A 20383-nucleotide genomic window follows, 5' to 3' on the forward strand; every position below is an offset into this window, starting at 1 on the left:
TTCTCAGCAATTCCTTTGGAGTGGTAATTTGCGTAGTACTAAACAGAGCTTGGTTAATTGGGCAACTGTTTATAAGCCTAAAAAGGAGGGTGGTCTTGGTCTTCGATCTGCTATATTGAGTAGTCAAGCTTTGGCTGCTAAACTTTATTGGCGATGGTGCTCTGGACAACATCAACTTTGGGCTCGTATTATCACTCATAAATATTTTCATGGTGTTGATCCTTGCTCTGTTTCTGCACTTCCTCTTCAAGGTCGTGGCTCAATGGTTTGGCATACTTTGAAGACAGGTGCGATGTTGGTAAAGAGGGGTCTGTTTTGGGTATGTAAAGGAGGTTCTCAGGCTTTGTTTTGGTCTGATGCTTGGGATGGATTCCCTTCCATTTTATCCATATACCCTTATCTTCAGCCTCTTTGTGACTCTTTTCTTGCCGCTGGATGGGATAAAGTGGCTAACTACAAGACTCCTTATCAATTGGGACATGTTTTTGGTTACAGATGGAAGCATTCTTCTGATTGGCCTCCTGGAGGTACAGACATGGATCGTCGGGAGCTTTCTCAAATTTTGGCCTTTAGAGAGTGTTCTTCTTTGCTTGGTCCAGATGTTTTGGCTTGGGGCGGTACCTTGTCTGGTAAATATCATGTCTCTGCTGGGTATCAAGAGATAACTAGACAATTATTTGGGGGATGCTGAGGTCCCTTGGTGGAAGCAAGTTTGGAATAAAGTTTCTTGGTCCAAGTGCAATTTTTTCATGTGGCTAGTGGCTCACAACCGTTGTCTTACCTGGGATAATCTTTGTAAACGTGGATTTCAGGACCCCTCTTATTGTGTTTTGTGTGGTAATGGAGAGGATTTTGTCTCCCATTTGTTCTTCCATTGCTCCTATTCTACTCAAATATGGCACCTTTGGTGGAGCGCTTGGGGTTGCTCTTGTCGGCATGCTTCCTCTTTGCCTGAGTTCTAGGCCCGCTTGGGTACTACTCCCTCCAAGTCTTCTTTTCTCCATGCTGCTTGGATTGCTGGCCCATCTTTTATGCTTTGGCATATCTGGTTGGAGAGGAATCGTTGCATATTCCAAGATGTTCGGCTTGGTGTTTTGCATCTTTGGTGGAAAATATCACATTCTCTTCAGGAAACTATTCTTGTGAAGTGTGAGCTTGATGGGGGTATGGATCCGGTTGATCTTGCTATCTGTAATTGCCTCAATTCTCATCTGCAGGATGGAGCTGCAGTTCATAGGTTTCCTTCTATGTCTAGGCAGCTTCACCATCAGAGGAAGGGTCGGGTTAACCGAGATGGGTACTGGACTCCTCCTCCCTATGGAGTTCTGAAAATTAACACTGATGGTTCTTCCTGTGGGAATCTTGGTCCGGCTGGTATTAGCGGAGTGGCTCATTGTAGTTCTGGGGATGTTAAATTTTTCTTCTCAATTCATAAGGGTGATTATACTAACAATCTCATGGAAGCTCAGGCTATTTTATATGTTGTGGAACAGTGTTGCTTGCGGGGATGGAGTAAGATTATCTATGAGTCTGATTCCCAGGTGGTGGTGAACATGCTTTTTTCGCAAGAGCTTGAGGATGTTAGTTGGCAGCTGGCCACTGTTGTTGAGCAGATTCTTTTCTTCTCTTCCTCTTTTCAGTTCATTAGGTTCACGTATATTCCTCGTGAATGGAATAGAACTGCTAATTGTTTAGCCAAATGGGCATCTAGTAATGATCTGGGTTGGAATATTAGGGATAGGAAGCAATTGTCCTTTGAGATGGTGCAAGAATTTGATGATCTTGTTGCTCAGGATCGAGCTCCTTGTTGAGCTCTCCTTGTTGTATTCCTTTCAGTCTTAATAAATTTTTACCCCTCTTTTTGCCACTTGTCACAAATGTGGAAAAGATAAGGAAAAGATAAGGTTGTAATTAATGCATTCATAAAATTCTTATAAATCAATGTATTTGCAAAGTGTTGAAAATTCTATATTAATATGTAATAAAAATTAATTTTTCCCCTTACTATTTTTACTCCCTACCAATCCCAATAAAGATAATTAGTCTTTTTTCATATGTTAAAATCATAGAAAATAAGTCAACATTACAAATTTCTGTATAGGCAAAAAAATATTTATCTACCATTGGTGGGATGGAAAAGGTAGTTGGCATTTATTTGCATCTGACCGATGCGTTAGTATCCTGCCAACAGCAAGAACTAATAAATAGATGTTTCTTACAATTTGCAAACATAAACTATTGAACACTGTCATTGAAATCTTAGTTTTTGTTAGATGCCCAAGAAATATCTAGCTTTATAAATTATATAAAGTAATGAAAATTGTAAATTTGTTGATTTTTTAAGGTATAGCATTCTCATGCCATGATGGGTACATATTTCTTTACAAGTGAAAAGATTGTAGTAAAAAACTTGTTTTTTCTCATTAGTTTAGAATCGCATATTTTGCTTTATTCATTGCACAGAGAACACAAAGTACACCAATAATTTGGGCAAACTTAGACGTAGCCATCTAACCGGATTTGTGGGAATTGATTAAGGGCGATAACAATTTTTTTTTTTAAAACTATGGGAAACATATGTTTGCCAATGAAAAGTTGAATAAAATAAATAATAACAGTTCAACTATATTTGAACGCTCATTGCCCAAGTAAAGTACAAGTGAATGAATAAAGTGACTTCCATCAAAACTAAAAACCCAGTCGTTCTGATCGGGCACGAATTTGAATATGAGATGAAAAGATTGATTTCGACTTTTCCTGAAGCAAGATTTCATTTTACCTTTACCGTATGCATAGTGCCGAATTCTGGAGCGCACTTACATTTGTCGGGTCCGTCCTTTTGTCGGGTTCAGCCTATGGTCGGGGGTTATTCAAATTTTTAGGGTCAAGTTTTTGAAAAATATCAAAAATATCAAAAGGTAGAGATAAATCTGTATGATTTACAAATATCGTTGGTCTTTCTCTTTGATTAGGTTATTCAAATTTTTAGAGTCAAGTCTTTGAAAAATATCAAAGAGTAGAGATACATCAGTATGGTTTACAAATATCGTTGGTCCCTCTCTTTGCTTAAGTTATTCAAATTTTTAGAGTCAAGTCTTTGAAAAATATCAAAGAGTAGAGATACATCAGTATGGTTTACAAATATCGTTGGTCCCTCTCTTTGCTTAAGTTATTCAAATTTTTAGAGTCAAGTTTTTGAAAAATATCAAAGAGTAGAGATACATCAGTATGGTTTACAAATATCGTTGGTCCCTCTCTTTGCTTAGGTTATTCAAATTTTTAGAGTCAAGTCTTTGAAAAAAAACCAAAGGGTAGAGATACATCTGTATGGTTTACAAATATCGTTGGTCCCTCTCTTTGCTTAGGTTATTCAAATTTTTAGAGTCAAGTCTTTGAAAAATATCAAAGAGTAGAGATACATCAGTATGGTTTACAAATATTGTTGGTCCCTCTCTTTGCTTAGGTTATTCAAATTTTTAGAGTCAAGGCTTTGAAAAATACCAAAGGGTAGAGATACATCTGTATGGTTTACAAATATCGTTGGTCCCTCTCTTTGCTTAGGTTATTCAAATTTTTAGAGTCAAGTCTTTGAAAAAAACCAAAGGGTAGAGATACATCTGTATGGTTTACAAATATCGTTGGTCCCACTCTTTGCTTAGGTTATTCAAAATTTTAGAGTCAAGTCTTTGAAAAATACCAAAGGGTAGAGATACATCTGTATGATTTACAAATATCGTTGGTCTCTTTCTTTGCTTAGGTTATTCAAATTTTTAGAGTCAAGTCTTTGAAAAATATCAAAGAGTAGAGATACATCAGTATGGTTTACAAATATCGTTGGTCCCTCTCTTTACTTAGGTTATTCAAATTTTTAGAGTCAAGGCTTTGAAAAATACCAAAGGGTAGAGATACATCTGTATGGTTTACAAATATCGTTGGTCCCTCTCTTTGCTTAGGTTATTCAAATTTTTAGAGTCAAGTCTTTGAAAAATATCAAAGAGTAGAGATACATCAGTATGGTTTACAAATATCGTTGGTCCCTCTCTTTGCTTAGGTTATTCAAATTTTTAGAGTCAAGGCTTTGAAAAATACCAAAGGGTAGAGATACATCTGTATGGTTTACAAATATCGTTGGTCCCTCTCTTTTCTTAGGTTATTCAAATTTTTAGAGTAAAGTCTTTGAAAAAAACCAAAGGGTAGAGATACATCTGTATGGTTTACAAATATCGTTGGTCCCACTCTTTGCTTAGGTTATTCAAAATTTTAGAGTCAAGTCTTTGAAAAATACCAAAGGGTAGAGATACATCTGTATGGTTTACAAATATCGTTGGTCCCTCTCTTTGCTTAGGTTATTCAAATTTTTAGAGTCAAGTCTTTGAAAAATACCAAAGGGTAGAGATACATATGTATGGTTTACAAATATCGTTGGTCCCTCTCTTTGCTTAGGTTATTCAAATTTTTAGAGTCAAGTCTTTGAAAAATACCAAAGGGTAGAGATACATCTGTATGGTTTACAAATATCGTTGGTCCCTCTCTTTGCTTAGGTTATTCAAATTTTTAGAGTCAAGTCTTTGAAAAATACCAAAGGGTGGAGATACATCTGTACAGTTTACAATATAGTCAGTCCCTCCTTTTCTTAGGTTATTCAAATTTTTAGGGTCAAGTCTTTTTTCAAAAAAAAGGTGAACATACAATGTATGGTTGAAGGTTTCTTCTTGTCACATAAATTTAGATAACAACTTTTTTCTTATGAGATCTTATCAAATCTCAGCAATAAAAAATTACAATAACAAAGAATTAAGAAAATGTCTAATCATTTTTGGGGATTTAAAAAAAAAATTACACTACATATTAAATACCAAAGTTTGGTAAAGATGGTGACATTGGTTAAAAGAAATTTAAGAACAAAACTCAACCATATTATTATAAATGTAGATACAAGATTGATAATTAGATGTTTCTTACAATTTGCAAACATAAACTTTTGAAGACTGTCATTGAAATCTTATTTGTTGTTAGATGCCCAAGAAATATCTAGCTTTATAAACTATATAAAGTAATGAAGATTGTGAATTTGTTGATCTTTTAAAGGTATAGCATTCTCATGCCATGATGGGTACATATTTCTTTATAAGTGAAAAGATTGTAGTAAAAAGCTTGTTTTTCCTCATGAGTTTAGAATCGCATATTTTGCTTTATCCTAAATGTTTTACTTTCTCTAACATAGAATACTACAATTTTTTTGATGGTTTACTTTATCCTAGATGGTTTACATTATCCTAAATGGTTTACTTTGTTGCAACAACAAATTTTGTTCCCTCTGTTGGTGCTAGTTCTACTCCTCTTGTTGAGCGTGCTATCCCTATTACTGTTGGTTGGGAATATGTTCAAGACCTATTGGGAAACCTTGTGCTAAGTGTACATATAGTTTGGAGTAATCATCTTGGAGTTAAAACCATTTTGGTGACTATTGGTTGTGTGTTCCTGATTCACTGGTAGACTTTGGAGATTTTATTTGCTAGCTCTGATCCAAGGGAGTTGATGTGCGCTCTCTTGAATTTGGATTGTCCAACGACACTCAAACCTAATGGAATAATTTAGAATAATTTAGATGTAGAGTGAATCAGTTATCCAAGGTTTGGATGTACAAATAAAACTTTTCACAACTTAGTGAACACATATCCATAAAATATATTCATGCATGCATCTATTAGATCATATAACACTTAAACTTGTAGGTTACTATCCTAGGTCAAAACAACTTTGCAGAAATATAAACATGAAAAATAATAGATACAATAACACATTTGACACAAGAATTTTAAATGGAAACCCAATTTGGAAAAAACCACCAGTAATATGGTACTAATTCTCACTCTTATGAAGTGATGCCCTATGAAAGGACAACCTTGTTAAAGGTTACAATCGACACTATTAAATGTAACCTAGTTAGAGGATTTCAATTACCTTGTTAGGAGTGAGCCTTGTTAGAGGACTTTAGACTGTTCACTTGGAATGTCACTTGGTTAAAGGATTTACAAATGAATTTTAGGTAAACCTTAACCCAAAGGATTTACCCTAGACCGATACAATGATTAGAAAGTAACAGTAAGGCTTGATTTGATAACAAATTACAACTCACTTGTAGATTACAAATCTCTTTTTCAGTCCTCCATTTTTCTTGGCTTTCACACACTTCATCTTTGATAGATTGTTCAACCTTCAAGCATTTATACTCTTAATCCTTCTTGCTTTTCTTGCCAATAATAGTCTCGTTTATTCAGTAACTGAATGAAGAAATACCTTAGACTCCTTTTCTAACTTAGGTTCTTGAATATGACCAACCTTGCTTTAGACCAAATACCTCTATAAATAGAGAATTAAGATATTTTGTAATTTAACCTCTATCGTCCATTGTAGGGTTAGGTAGGATTAGGTAGAATTCAATGAATATACCAATCTCTTCATTTGAGTCTCTTCTAGAAACTTTGCCTTCAATCCTCTTTTAATTCACCTCAAAATGGTTTACCATGAATTGTGTACTACCAACTCATCATAGTTGTCTTCCACATGGTTCACAAAATTTAATAGAAATAAATAGTCAGCTCAAATTCGTCAAATCTATGATTTAACATGAATACTAGCACTTAACATCAATATGTTGTCACTTGCCTTCCATACTATTCTTCCACTCATCTTCAACTAGATCACTCAGCAAACACTAAAGTTTATTGGTGCTTGGCATTAATTAAATTTTACTCGTCTTACACTATTTCACTCGGCATACACTAAACTTTCACTTTGCTCAGTTCCGATTGATTTTTTGCTCGGCTTGCACTAACTTTTCTCAGCACCTATTGTCCACTTGGTCAAACTTGGCAGACTCAATTCTTCTTACTTGTTCTTCTAGACCTAGTTAGTGTACCCAACCTTTGCAACCTTAAATAGATAATCAATGCACTATAACGTCACTATCTTAGCTGATCATTTTATTCCCTTTTCATATGATAGCTCAACCTTTTCTCTAGGTTTTCTTGTTATCTTTTTTGATCTAAACCTCCTCATCAATAACACAAATGATAGTACTCAAATCAACTAAGAAGTTGTATTACTAGCAAGTAGCAGGTTTGATATAAGTGACAGAACAATGATTGAAACACATTCTCATACTTGTATCAATCAATTTTCAACAATCTATCTCTTCAGTATTAATGGAAAACGAGTACCAACATCAATACCAAAAAGAAAATTATTCCTTGTATTGAAATATCTCCCTCTATTAGTAGCTTTCACCTTTTGTGTAGGTTACAAAACTCTGTATCAACTCTTTTTATTCCTTATATCTCCCTCAGTACTTTCTCCCTCTTACTAGGTAGATATTTCATCACAATATTTCTCCCTCAATAGGATATATATCTCCCTCTTTAGTAAACATTAGGTACACTGTCTTCCATCTCCCTCTGAGTAGATATTTCTCACTTTGTTTGTTATTCTTCATCATTTTCTCCCTCTTTGATAATAATGCCAAAGACTTGTCATCTTAACATGCAGGTGTTAACAAGCTCAATTTTTCCCTCTGTCACCTATCTTGTGATTGATCTGCAGTTCCATCTACTTGATTACCTTAGCCAAATCCTAAAGTAAGATCCACAACATCAAGTTGTAAGATACACCATTTCAACATCATTTGATGCAGGGCACTACCCATGCTTCTTAAATAACCTTGGATAGGGGTATCACCCCTACTTTACCTCTTAGACACTCATAAGCATCCTTAGGTAATGCTTTTGTAAAAATATTAGCTATCTACTCTTTTGTATTCACATATTCCATTTTCACCTCTTTGTCTTGAACTAACTCTCTCAAGTAATGATACTTAATTGCAATGTGCTTAGTCTTTGTGTGCATCACACGATTCTTTGTTGTATTTATAACACTTGTATTATCACAATAAACTGTCATAGGTTTAGTGATTTTCTCCTTCATACCTTTGAGTAGCTATTTGATCCATACCACATTTGCACAATTTACTACAACATCAACATATTCAACTTCAGCAATAGATTGAGATATGTAGTTTTGTTTCTTGCTAGTCCATGTAAGTAGCCTCTTTCCTAAGAAAAGCACTCCTCCACTAATGCTCTTTTTGTCATCAATATTTCCAACCCAATCAACCTTGGTGTAGTATCTCAATTTAAATTTTTCATTTTTATTGTAGTATAGACCATAGTCTTCTCTTCCTTTTAGATATCTCATTATTCTCTTAACAACCATCAAATGATTCTCCCTTGAATTAGCAAAGAATATTGAAACTATCCCAATAGATAATGTAATGTTAGGTCTACTATGCACAACATATTGCAATTTGCCAATCATAGACTTATACAATATTTGATTCACCTCAGCTAAATCATCATTCTTTAACAACTTGTGTCCTGTCACTGTATACCAGCTAATAGAAGCCAAATTTAAATAAAGCTTCTACAAACTAAACAAAATTCATAAACTTCAAGATAGACTAAGATGAGCTCTCAATTGAGAATATGAGCCATTAATGGACTCTCTCAATAAGAAGCTCTCTTGTTGAGTAGCTTTGTCTAAATAGATAGGATGTATGCTCAAGCTTTATGCTTCAAAAAGGGCTTCAAATGGAGTTGAAATTTGGGTGTGAGTGTATGGCTTTGATGTAAAATGGCTTCTTAAAATGGCATTATGACTTTACTTCGTGGATTGTGTTATTTTGCAAAGGGGAATGATCAAATTTATAGGCAAGAGGCTTGAGGGATTGAGGGCTAAGATGCAAGGATGGGAAAAAGCTCATGGAGGGCTCAGATTGCATGAGAGGAGAACACATGGATTGTGCTTCCTTATAGCCAATTAGGGAGTGACACATGTCACAGGGTGAGAGGATGGAGGAAAGGGGAAGGATGAGTCAGCAAAGGAGGCTCACAGGATAAAATCTTCATAAAGACCCTCATAATGGCTTGTAAGAGCAATAAAAGGGCTTGGAAGAGTCATTTATGGCCTAGTGGGCTTCATAAAGTTTTATGGTTGAGATATTTTGAGGGAGATGAGAGAAATTTTGACTTGGGCTTGATTAGGAGGGTTTTAAGCTTGCTTAGGATTGTGCAAATGATTAGAGGATGGATTAGGATGGATTAGGATTAGCTTAGGGATTGGCAAGTGGATGGCATTTAATGAGGGTGGGTGAAGGAGGAGATATTTGTTAACTTTGGCTTGGGTTAGTAAGTTTTAACCCATGTTTAGGGAATGTGACAAGGTTAGGAGGGGATTAGGATTAGGTTTAAAGACATCTTCTAGAAGAGTCTAGACTTTGGATAAGGATAAAGACTTTCTAGAATAGTCTAAAACTTCCTAGGATGAGGATGAAGACTTTCTAGAAGAGTCTAGAACTTCTTAGGATGAGGATAAATTAGATTTTTAGGAAATAAATAAAATTTTATTTATATCAAGGGTTTGGGTTGAGGAGATATTTATTAAAACTTTTTTAATAAACATGAGGATTAATATTTAATCTTAATTAAATATTTTGAGTTGGGATTAGGGGTAGGAAATGATGGGATTAGCCTTTAATCAAAATTAAAGAAGGATTAGAAGATTTTGGAAGAGGTTAGTGGTCTTAAGGAAATTGGCCAAGTTTTGGGCAAAAAATAAATTTTTTATTTATTTTGGGTTTTTTGGTCAATTTATTAATTAAATAATTAATAAATAAGGAAATAATGTTTAAATAAGATTTAAACATTTTTGGGAGGGATTCCTTAATTAAATATTTTTAATTAAGATAAAGGGATTTAATGGCATAAAAATAAATTAATTAATTAATTAATAAATGATGATGTCATTAGGGACTTTTTTCAGAAAATAAAAATATTTTATTTTCTAAAGGATTTTTAGTGTCTACAGTCACCATAGGTGTTTTTACTAGCTTTGAATCCTCTAATGCAAAAAATTTTATTATCTCCTTCACATACTTAGACTAAGTGATGTATATACCATATTTCATCTAATGTACTTGCAGACCCACAAAGAACTTGATCTCTTCAAATATAGATATCTCAAATTCTTTCTTTATTTCAATTGCAAAAGCTTTAAATAAAGTATCTTGACCTCCAAATATAATGTCATCAACAAAAATTCTAGATAGTAAAATACCTTTTCCTTTTTTTGTCTTCAATTATAGATTATCGTTATCATCAGTCCTTCAAATCAAATCTTCACAAGATAATTGTGAAGCCTTTCATACCATGCTCTTGGGGATTGCTTTAGACCATGTAAAGCTTTGTGTGGTCTACATACCATGTTCTTGTTGTTAGCATCAACAAATCCTTCTCATTGTTCTATATAGACCTCTTCTTCCAAAATGTCATTCAGAAATGCAGATTTCACATCCATTTGATAAACTTTGAAACCTTTGGATGCAGACTAAGAAAGTAGGGTTCTTACTCCTTCCAATCTTGCAATAAGGTGGGATTTTCCTCCATAGTCTATCCCTTCTTCTTGAGCATACCCCTTGCAAACTAATCTTTCCTTATTCCTTGTGATTTCACCATTTTCATCTAACTTGTTTCTATACACTCACTTGGTACCAATCACATTTTTATCTTCTAGTCTGGGAGCTAGAGTCCATGTCTTGTTCTTCTCAATTTGTTCAATCTCTTCTTTCATTGCTTTACTCTAGTCCTCATCTTCTAACGCGTCTTTCACTATCTTAGGCTCATGCATGCTCAATAGACATGTACCACTTCTCAACTTGTTTCTTATCTTAGGTCTTGCATCTTGATCTCCAATAATTTATGCAGTAGGGTGATGCCTTTTGACATACTTTGACAATCTTAGTTTTGCTCTATTTTCCTCATTAGGTCTATCAACTTTTGAATCACTATGTACTTCTCCATTAGGTAATTCAACATCTCTTTCATATACACTAATCTCATAATCAAAATGTGCCTTAGCTTCAGTCTACAAATCAGAACCTAATTGTACCTCGGTTCCTGAATGTAACTCAACATTCATTGTATGTGACTTAGTAGTTGTTGAAACTTGATGTTGATTTGCAACTTGATTTACAACATCTACACTAGGAGTTATACCTTCATAACAATATACAAAAGATTTGTATTCCTTTCGTTCCTTCATAGGTTCGACCTCATGTACCTCTGTATATTAATCAAACTTCACATTTGCACTTTCCACAACTTTGTTAGTGTTAGTATTTAAATTCTTACAAGCTTTAATTCTTTTGGAATAGCCAAAGAATATACCATCTTCACTTTTTGCATCTAATTTACCATTCCTAAAATCTTTAAGAATATAACACTTGCTTCTAAATACCTTAAAATATTTTACATTGGGAGAGTATCTACACCATAGTTTAAAAAGTGTTGAATGAATACCTTTCTTGACTTTGCACACATGGTTCAAGGTCTTCTCCATCATGAGTGTCCTAGCATAGTTCATTACAGATTTGTTCCTCCTTTCAGCAATTTCATTTTGTGGAGGGGTCTTAGGTGTGGATGTATGTCTTTTGATTCCTTTGTCATTACAAAACATCACAAAATCATTTGATATAAATTCTTGTCCTCTATCAAATCTTAGATATTTTAGGCTTTTACCTATTTTTTTCTCAACTCTTGCTAAGTACCACTTAAATATTTGGAAAACATCAGATTTATGTTTTAGAAATATAACTCTCATCATCCTAGAATAATCATCAAAAAATAGCATAATGTACTTATCACCCTTGTAGCTTTGTAGCTTTGCACATCAATTAGTCCACACAAGTGAGTATGAACAATCTCCAAAATTCATTTATAGGTTCTTACTCTTAAAACTAGACTTTGACATTTTGCTTAACTAACATTGTTTGTAAATTATATTTTCAGGCTTCTTCAACTTAGGTAAACCTCTGACTCTTCTCATGTTACTGATACTAACCAAGTTATAAAAATTAACATGACTTAACATCTTGTTCCATAACCACACATCATAAAATTCTACAACAAGACAAGTAGCATCATTCATATCAAGATAAAATAGATTACCTCTAGTTTGATCACCTTTCCAAATTATTTTTCCATCAGCATCATATATCTTAGCTATCTTGTTCTCAAACTCAACCTTGCAAGATGAATTATTTAGTTGTGACACACTCAACAAATTATAGTTAATTCCTTCAACATAATAAGCATTGTCACATAAAATATTTTCTATGAGTTTGATAGATCCTTTTCCTTTTATTAGATAGGGTGCATCATTACCAAACCTTACACTATTTCCATCATAATAATTTAGGGTAATGAACTTACTTTTATTTCCAATCATGTGATGTGAACACCCACTATCAATGATCCATTTGGCATTCTTGTTCACACAAGGCACTAGTGCAATTGCCTCATCCTCATCAGAATCATCCTTCATTGCAACATACACCACTTCATCATCATGATCATCAGATCCATCTTTGGTTTCCTCTTTTGCAATATAACAAGACTTCTTAGACTTCTTTCCTTTGTCTTTGTAATCTTTGATGTCATCACTCTTTTACTTATGTATTTTTCTCCACTCTTATTGTTTTTCTTCTCTGGACATCAAGCAACAATATGACCAACCTCATTGTAATTAAAACACATGATAGGTAACTTACCTTTGAATTTGCCTTTATCTCTATATAATCTCCTTGCTAGCAATACTTCAAGCTATTTTGCATCCTCTTCATCTATATCACTATCACTGGAAACATATTTTACCTTTCTTTTTATTCTCATTAGGTTCCTTCAATGATAGCTTAGCTTTGCAAGCAGATTCAACATTATCAAATTTAAAGTTATCAAAATTGGATAGCTCAAAAGCAATGAGCCCACCTACTAGACCTTCCAGAGTCAGATTAGAACATGGTATACATCTTAGCTTTTGTATGGTAGAAACTCTAATAGTATAGATGGGAAATAGTGTTCTCAAAAATTTACTTAATATGGTATCATCATCTATCTTACCAGTACCTCCTCTTATAGATTCAAAAAAATATTTTATTCTAGAGCAATATTGAGCAATATCCTCATCTTCTTGCATTCTCAAATCATTGAACTTACCTCCAATACTTTCAAATTTGGCTCTCAAAACATTTGCATCTCCTCCATAGATGGTGTGAAGAGCATCTCACATCTTCTTTGCACTATCACAAACCTTGATGTCATCAAAATTGACATAATTTAGGTTAGAGGTGATCTCCAACATTGCTTGATTGTGTTCTTTCTTCTTTTTTAGATCTTCAAGAGTTGGAGCTCCAGTAGGATCAACAAGGTCATATTAGTGATGGTAGATTATGCATGGTTACCAAGACCTCCTAGGTGTAGCTTCATCGAACTTTTCCATACACAGAAGTTGTCCTTGTTAAACTTGGGTACCTCTCTTTTTGAAATCTTGATCTTTTGCTTCTAGTATCTTCAAACTAGTCCTCTTAAGTGGATGGCTCTGATATCAATTGTTGGAATTCTTTAGAATAACTGAGAGGAGGGGTGAATTAGTTATCCAAGGTCCAGATGTATAAATAAAACTTTTAATAGCTTAGTGAGAACATATCCATAAAACATATTCATGGATGTATCCATTAGATCATACACCACTTAAATTGTAGGAAAATGTCTTGGGTTAAAACAACTTTGTAGAAATGTAAACATGAAACATAACATATTCAATAACACATTTGACACAAAGTTATATGTAGAAACCCAATTTGGGAAAAATAACCAGTAACATGCTACTAATTCTCACTCTTCTAATGTGATGCCCCCTAAAAGGCCAACCCTATTAAAGGTTACAATACACACTGTTAAATGTGACCTAGTTTGATGATTTCAATCACCCTATTAGGAGTGAGCCTTGTTGGAGGACTTTAGACCATTCACTTGGAATGTCACTTAGTTAAAAGATTTATAAATGACTATTAGGTCAACCTTAATCCAAAGGATTTACCCTAGATGGATACAATAATTAGAAAGTAATAGTAAGGCTTGATTTGATAACAAATTACAACTCACTAACAGATTATAGATCTCTATTTCAGTCCTCCATTCTATTTGGCTTCCACACGCTTCAACTTTGATAGCTTATTCACCCTTCAAGCATTCATACTCTTAAGGCTTCTTACTTTTCTTGCCAATAACAGTCTCTTTTGTTCGATCATTGAATGAAGCAATACTTTAGACACCAAGTGTCTAAGTGTCTAACTTAGGTTCTCAAACATTACCAACATTGCTTTTAACCATATACCTCTATAAATAGATAATCAAGATCTTTTATCATTTAACCTCTATCGTCCATTTTAGGGTCAGGAAGTATTAGGTAGGATTCAATGGATCTACCCATCTTTTCATTTGAGTCCCTTCTAAAAAATTCTCCTTTAATCCTCTTTGAATTCGACTCAAAATGGTTTACCATGAATTTTGTGCCACCAACTCATCATAGTTGTCTTCCACATGCTTCACAAAATTCAAGAAAATAAAATAGTTAGCTTAGATTCATCAAATCTACAATTTAACATGAATACTGGCACTCAACATCAATATGGTGTCACTCATTTTCCATACTATTCTTTCACTCTTCTTCAACTAGATCACTCGACAAACACTAATGTTTACTGGTGCTCGGTATCAACTACACTTTACTCAGTTTACATTGTTTCACTCAGCATACATTGAACTTTCACTTTGCTCAGCTCCAACTGATTTTCTACTCAGCACCTACTTTCCACTCAGTCAAACTTGATAGACTCAATTCTTCTTACTTGTTCTTCTAGCTTAATTAGTGTATCCAACCTTTGCAACCTTAAGTAGATAATCAATGCATTATAACATCACTATCTTAACTAATCTTTGTACTCTTTTTTCATACCATAACTCAACCTTTCCTCTAGGTGTTCTTATTATCTCATTTGATCAAAACCTCCTCATCAATCAAACAAATGATAGTAATCAAATCGACTAAGTAGTTGTCTCACTAGCAAGTAGCAGGTTTGACATCAGTGACAAAACAATGATTAAAACACATTCTCATACTTGCATCAATCTATTTTCAACAAAGCCTATGTCTAAATGAACTTACTCTTATGATGTCATATGAGTTAGTTATGTTTTGTAAAATTGGGTCTTGTCCTATGTATTTTATTATTTCTTTATTTAATGTTTGTTGCCAAGCTGACTTATGGCTTGTAGGTGTATTTAATGTGAGTGTTTATTTAATGTCTATTATGTGCTAGGATGTCTTGTGGCCCAGTTTAGTATTGGTAGAGGGTCTTGTGGAGTCTAGAGTCATTATTCATTCAACATGGAGTAGATGGAGTAGATGAGAGGAGTGAAGCTTGAGCGGAGCTAGTAGTTAAGTGTGGGCTTGGGAAATAAGAAGGTTGCTTAGAGGCTTGCAAGAACAAGTTTAGATTCTTCTTAATATTTCTTCTAGATTTTGGATTTGGTTGATTGCTTTGGCTTTGTGAAGATCTTGAAAGATGCCTCTAAGAAGATTAGACCCTAGGTAGATTGATGATCTTTCTGGTGCTCTAGAGACTAGGATTTCAAAGGTGGATAGACTAGATTTTAGATCTTAGATGAAGTTGATGGCGAATGAGATCATGAGAGCTATTGTTGGCGTACCTTGGAATGGGGGTACTAGAGATGTTTATGAGGAATTTATTGAAGTCTTTGAAGTTGCTAGATCTAGTGGTGAAGACAAAATTGATCACATGGAGAGACCTATGGGAGAAAGGGCTAGTGAGTTTGATAGGTCTAGAGCTTAGTTGAAGATGATGCATAAGATGGATGTTTCTAATTTCTTAGGTACTCTGAATCCTTAAGACTTGATTGATTGGATTGGTGAGCTAGAAGACTACTTTTAGTTAGAGGATATTGGAGATTTGCATAGAGTGAGGTTGGCACAAAGTAAGTTGAAAGGACATGTTGCATTGTGGTGGAAATAATTGCAAAGAGATAGAGAAGAAGATGGTGAAATAAAAATCAATTCAAACTTGTTTTTGTTGACAACAATAAGAAAAGGAGTTGACCAACATAGATTTAAATATGTCATTCATATTGACCAACATGATGGGGGTCTGTTTACATTCTTGGACAACAACAATGTTGTTTCAATTCGCTTATATAAATACACATCTTAAGTTCTTTACTAACTTGCATTTTGGACCTTTGATTGCATTATTCTCCTTAGCTACTTTGGATAGTTATTAATAGCCCTTGATCTTTTACAACAATTTCATTCTTATACTATTGATTTCTTTCTTGGAACAATTTCCTATGCCATATCAATGGAAAAATAGACTACAATATTTCCAACATCTACTATTTACTACTTTATATCATTTTCAATCTTAAAGTTTGATATTCATTGAAACCTAGCATAATGCATGAAATTTAATTGACAACTCCAATAGTATATTTAAATTTTTTTTATTTAAAATATAAATATCAAACAACCACTCCATCACACTTGCATGTCTTCTAATATTGATCTAAAAACATACCACAATAATATATAGCTATCTTACATTTAAATATAAATCAACGATTTTGCTATAATAATTTGTTTAATTTATTTTATAACTTCACATTTATAATGTTTCCGAAATTTATTATCGAATAATACATTATCATTTAAATAAATAAAACAACACCAACGAACAACTTGGTTAAACACCTTTTAGGTCTTCTTTGTAATTTTTTGTTGTTTGGATTCGATAGGATCCAATAACTTAGTGGAAGGATGTCATCTTAACATTGGCGACAAGAGTGACTGAAAACCAAATGGGAGGGACCGATCACTCTTAAAAAATTTATATCTAATCTAACTCGCAAATGTAAGTGCGCTGCAGAAGTCTGCACTATACACACATCAAAGGAACAATGATATCTTGCTCAGGAGAAAGGCTGAAACAAATTTCCATTACATATTAAAAACAAAGAGTAGGTACGTTTCCATGCCTGACTGGAAAGTGGTTTTTTAGCTCTGTTAATTTCGTTGTATATGGGCAATGCACGTTTAAATCTAGGTTTTCTCTTATTATTTTAACCTGTCTACATGTACAGTTGCAACCTCATCTTTACCCCCAATTTTTTTTACCTTTCCTATTGTTATCTCAACTCATCATTTCTCATATATCTGATTAGGTGATATCCCATTTTATTCTTTTTGCTCACCGCCTTACATAGTGTTGAATAGATGGCTACGTCTAAGTTTCCCCAAATAATTGGTGTGTTTTGCATGCTTTACGCAATGAATACTCTGTCTATCCCCATTTGTATAGCCCAGTCAGCAGACGTGAACTTCAGCTTTAATGGATCCAACATATGCAATACAAGCGACATTCTCTGCGTAAATGACGCCATAATATCTGAACATAAAATCCATCTCACAAACAGTACAAATGCTCATTATAAATCGACTAACAAAACTATGGGCAGGGTTGTTTACAACAAGACCATTCAGCTCTCTTCTCTTGCGAGTTTCAGGACGGACATCAAGTTTGTTATGAAATATTACAACAAGAGCCATAATGATGATGAAGGAGAAGGTGGAATTGCTTTCTTCATGACTTCTAAAGAAATGGCCCCAAGTGCTCATTCAGCTTATCCACTCAATGGTCTTCCAGGAAATGAATCCGATCTCTCACCCAAGACATTTGGTGTTGGATTTGATTGTTTCTCTTACTCCGACTGCAATATCGGAACGTATGCTGCTGGCTATCTTCCAAATGAGAGATTCAATGAGACCCAATTAGATGAACCGCTATACAATGGAAGTTCGTGGACTGCGAGAATAGAGTACAACGATACAGAAACGTATTTAAAAGTATCTCTCTCAAATGCCTCCAATAGCTCTCTTCCTCAAAACGAGTTATTTCAGATATTTGATGTCTCTGAATATCTCCCAGAAAATCTTGTAATAGGAATTTCCGCTTCCAGTGAAAATTCCAGTCAGATCCACACAATCCTATCATGGAGCTTTAATAGCAATACCATAGCCAGGAATTCTTCCATAAGCTCCATTACAAAGACCAAGACCAGGAAAATAATAATTGTGGCAACTGTAGTGGCACTTTTCTGTTTAGCCGGGGCTGTTGTTTCTTGGAGTTTGCTAGTCATTGTGAGGAAGAAGAAGAGATTTGGAAGCAGCACTAGACAGGCGTGCGAAGAAGATGAGATCGAGCTCGGCATGATTGTGTGTCATGGGCCTTGTCGATATAAGCTAGAAGATCTTAAGGCCGGAACTAACAATTTCTGTGAAACTCTAAAGCTGGGCCAAGGAGGGTTTGGGGATGTGTACAAGGCTGTTTTTGAAGAAACCAATACAGTGGTAGCTGTGAAGCGCATCTCAGAAAAGTCGAGACAGGGAATAAAAGAATTTATCTCAGAAGTAAGCATTGTTAGTCGAATAAGACATCGAAACCTCGTCCAACTCTTAGGATGGTGCCATGAGAAAGGTCAGTTGCTCTTGGTGTACGAATACATGCCTAATGGAAGTCTGGATAAACACCTTTTCGGCAAAGGTGATTCTCCCATTCCCATTCTGCAGTGGTGTCACAGATACAGAATAGCTTTGGAGATAGCTTGCGGACTGTTGTATCTCCATGAAGAATGGGTTCGATGTATCGTGCACAGGGATGTAAAATCTAGCAATATCATGCTCGATTCCAATTTCAATGCAAAGCTTGGGGACTTTGGTTTGGCACGCATGCTGGAGAACAATCGTCTATTTCAGACAACAAAAGTGGCCGGAACTTTTGGATACCTTGCTCCTGAGTGCGTAATCACGGGAAGAACAAGTCCTGAATCAGATGTTTACAGTTTCGGAGCTGTGGCCTTGGAAATTGCTACAGGAAGGAGAGCAGTAGATGTGAGCTTGGAAGAGCATAATATGAGGCTGGTGGAGTGGGTGTGGGATCTTTATGGTCAAGGCAAAGCTCTGGAGGCTGCAGATCTAAGGCTGGATGGAGAATTTGACGAGGCAGAAATGGAACAATTGGTAGGGATAGGATTGTGGTGCTCTCATCCAGATCCAGCTGAGAGACCCAAAATGAGTCAAGTGGTGAAATTGCTGAAGATGGAAGATCAAGTTCCTCAACTTCCTTCGGCATTACCTGTACCAACATATGATGCTGTTGAAGAAGAAAACTTTTTTGTGGCTTCGTCATTTACAGCTGGTCTTTCTCAGCCATAATTGGCTTCGACCTCTTCTCAAGCAACGATATCTTCCACTTCTGTAGCAGTGGGTCCTCCAAGCAGTACAACGCAACCTTCCTCCTCCTCAAATTCAAGCATACTTCCTATGGTTCTGCACTTCCAAAAGCAAGAATAGTAAGCTTTCTATAATATTTCCCAACTTGGTCTATCATTCGCTTTGCAATTCGTTAATGGGCTGGATTGCTTTTGTTATATCTTTAGAATTTTCTCTATGGAAATACCTAAGCGAAAGGGGATCCATGGGGTCTGCCTTATAAAGGCCAACAATTGCCATTTGGATAGATGTTTTCTATTAAAATGCCCCGCTGTATAATTTGCTTTTCCAAGTTCATGCTCTGAACTATATGTTTCTGCTGTTGCTTTGATTGAAAATTCTCAGTTAAATACAAATGCGTTGGCTTATTCATTGATCACGAGATAGAGCTGAATGCTAGATTAGCCTTGATAATTTCACTTTCAAGTAGTAAAATCACTTTTTAGTTCAGAAACCATGATATTCAATCTGTAGCGATTGCAATTATGTATGAATAGAGTGTCTGATTTGTCACCAATGATCATTTTTTGTAATAAGGCAAAGCAGAGCTTCCACTCACATATCTGAGATCTATGAGCATGTCCATAATAGTATATGCACGGTAATTGTTTGCCGATATTTAATTTCAAAAGTATAGTCCATTAGTCTTATTTCTTGTCCTGATAGTTTACCATTACCTTTGTTGTTGTTGTTTATACATTCAATACACAATCAAACTTTACGCAAACTAATTACAGTAGGGTCTTTTTGAAATGTGCAAAAGACAATCGTACAGACACTAGTCTCGTTATTATTCCACCATCCTTAAAATAAAGTGAACCATTTATAAACTATTTTCACAGATAACTTTCCTTATTATAAAGGTAATAGAATAGGGTCGACTATTTATTCCATCTGTAATTCATGTATTTGCGTCCCCATTGCAAATCCAACTGAGCCATAGCTCATTTTGACGAAGTTATTTATTATTATAATTATATATTGACTGAAAGAGAGTGTATATCTAATGTATTATTTCTTGTAATTTTCTTGCATATCTGTCTATTAAATTGTAATTTAAAAAATAAAAAATAAGTATATTATTTTAGTA

At 34.7% G+C, this 20383-nt stretch overlaps 1 protein-coding gene across 1 annotated transcript; it reads left to right on the forward strand.

Annotated features, from left to right (window-relative positions):
- Positions 1–16880: 16880 nt before the first annotated feature.
- LOC149559439 (L-type lectin-domain containing receptor kinase IX.1-like) lies at positions 16881–19672 on the forward strand. Its single transcript, XM_089833339.1, has one exon. It carries the CDS (start codon positions 17239–17241, stop codon positions 19234–19236), a length of 1998 nt encoding a protein of 665 aa, XP_089689465.1. The 5' UTR covers positions 16881–17238; the 3' UTR covers positions 19237–19672.
- Positions 19673–20383: the final 711 nt, after the last annotated feature.

This window comes from Cupressus sempervirens, chromosome 5 (genome assembly GCF_028749045.1).
Source record: "Cupressus sempervirens isolate cs-2001-9-10 chromosome 5, ASM2874904v1, whole genome shotgun sequence".
Taxonomy (NCBI): domain Eukaryota; kingdom Viridiplantae; phylum Streptophyta; class Pinopsida; order Cupressales; family Cupressaceae; genus Cupressus; species Cupressus sempervirens.

What these genes read in the sequence shown, in the direction of transcription:
- LOC149559439 (XM_089833339.1), top strand. Translation starts at nt 17,239, where the DNA reads ATGGCTACGTCTAAGTTTCCCCAAATAATTGGTGTGTTTTGCATGCTT.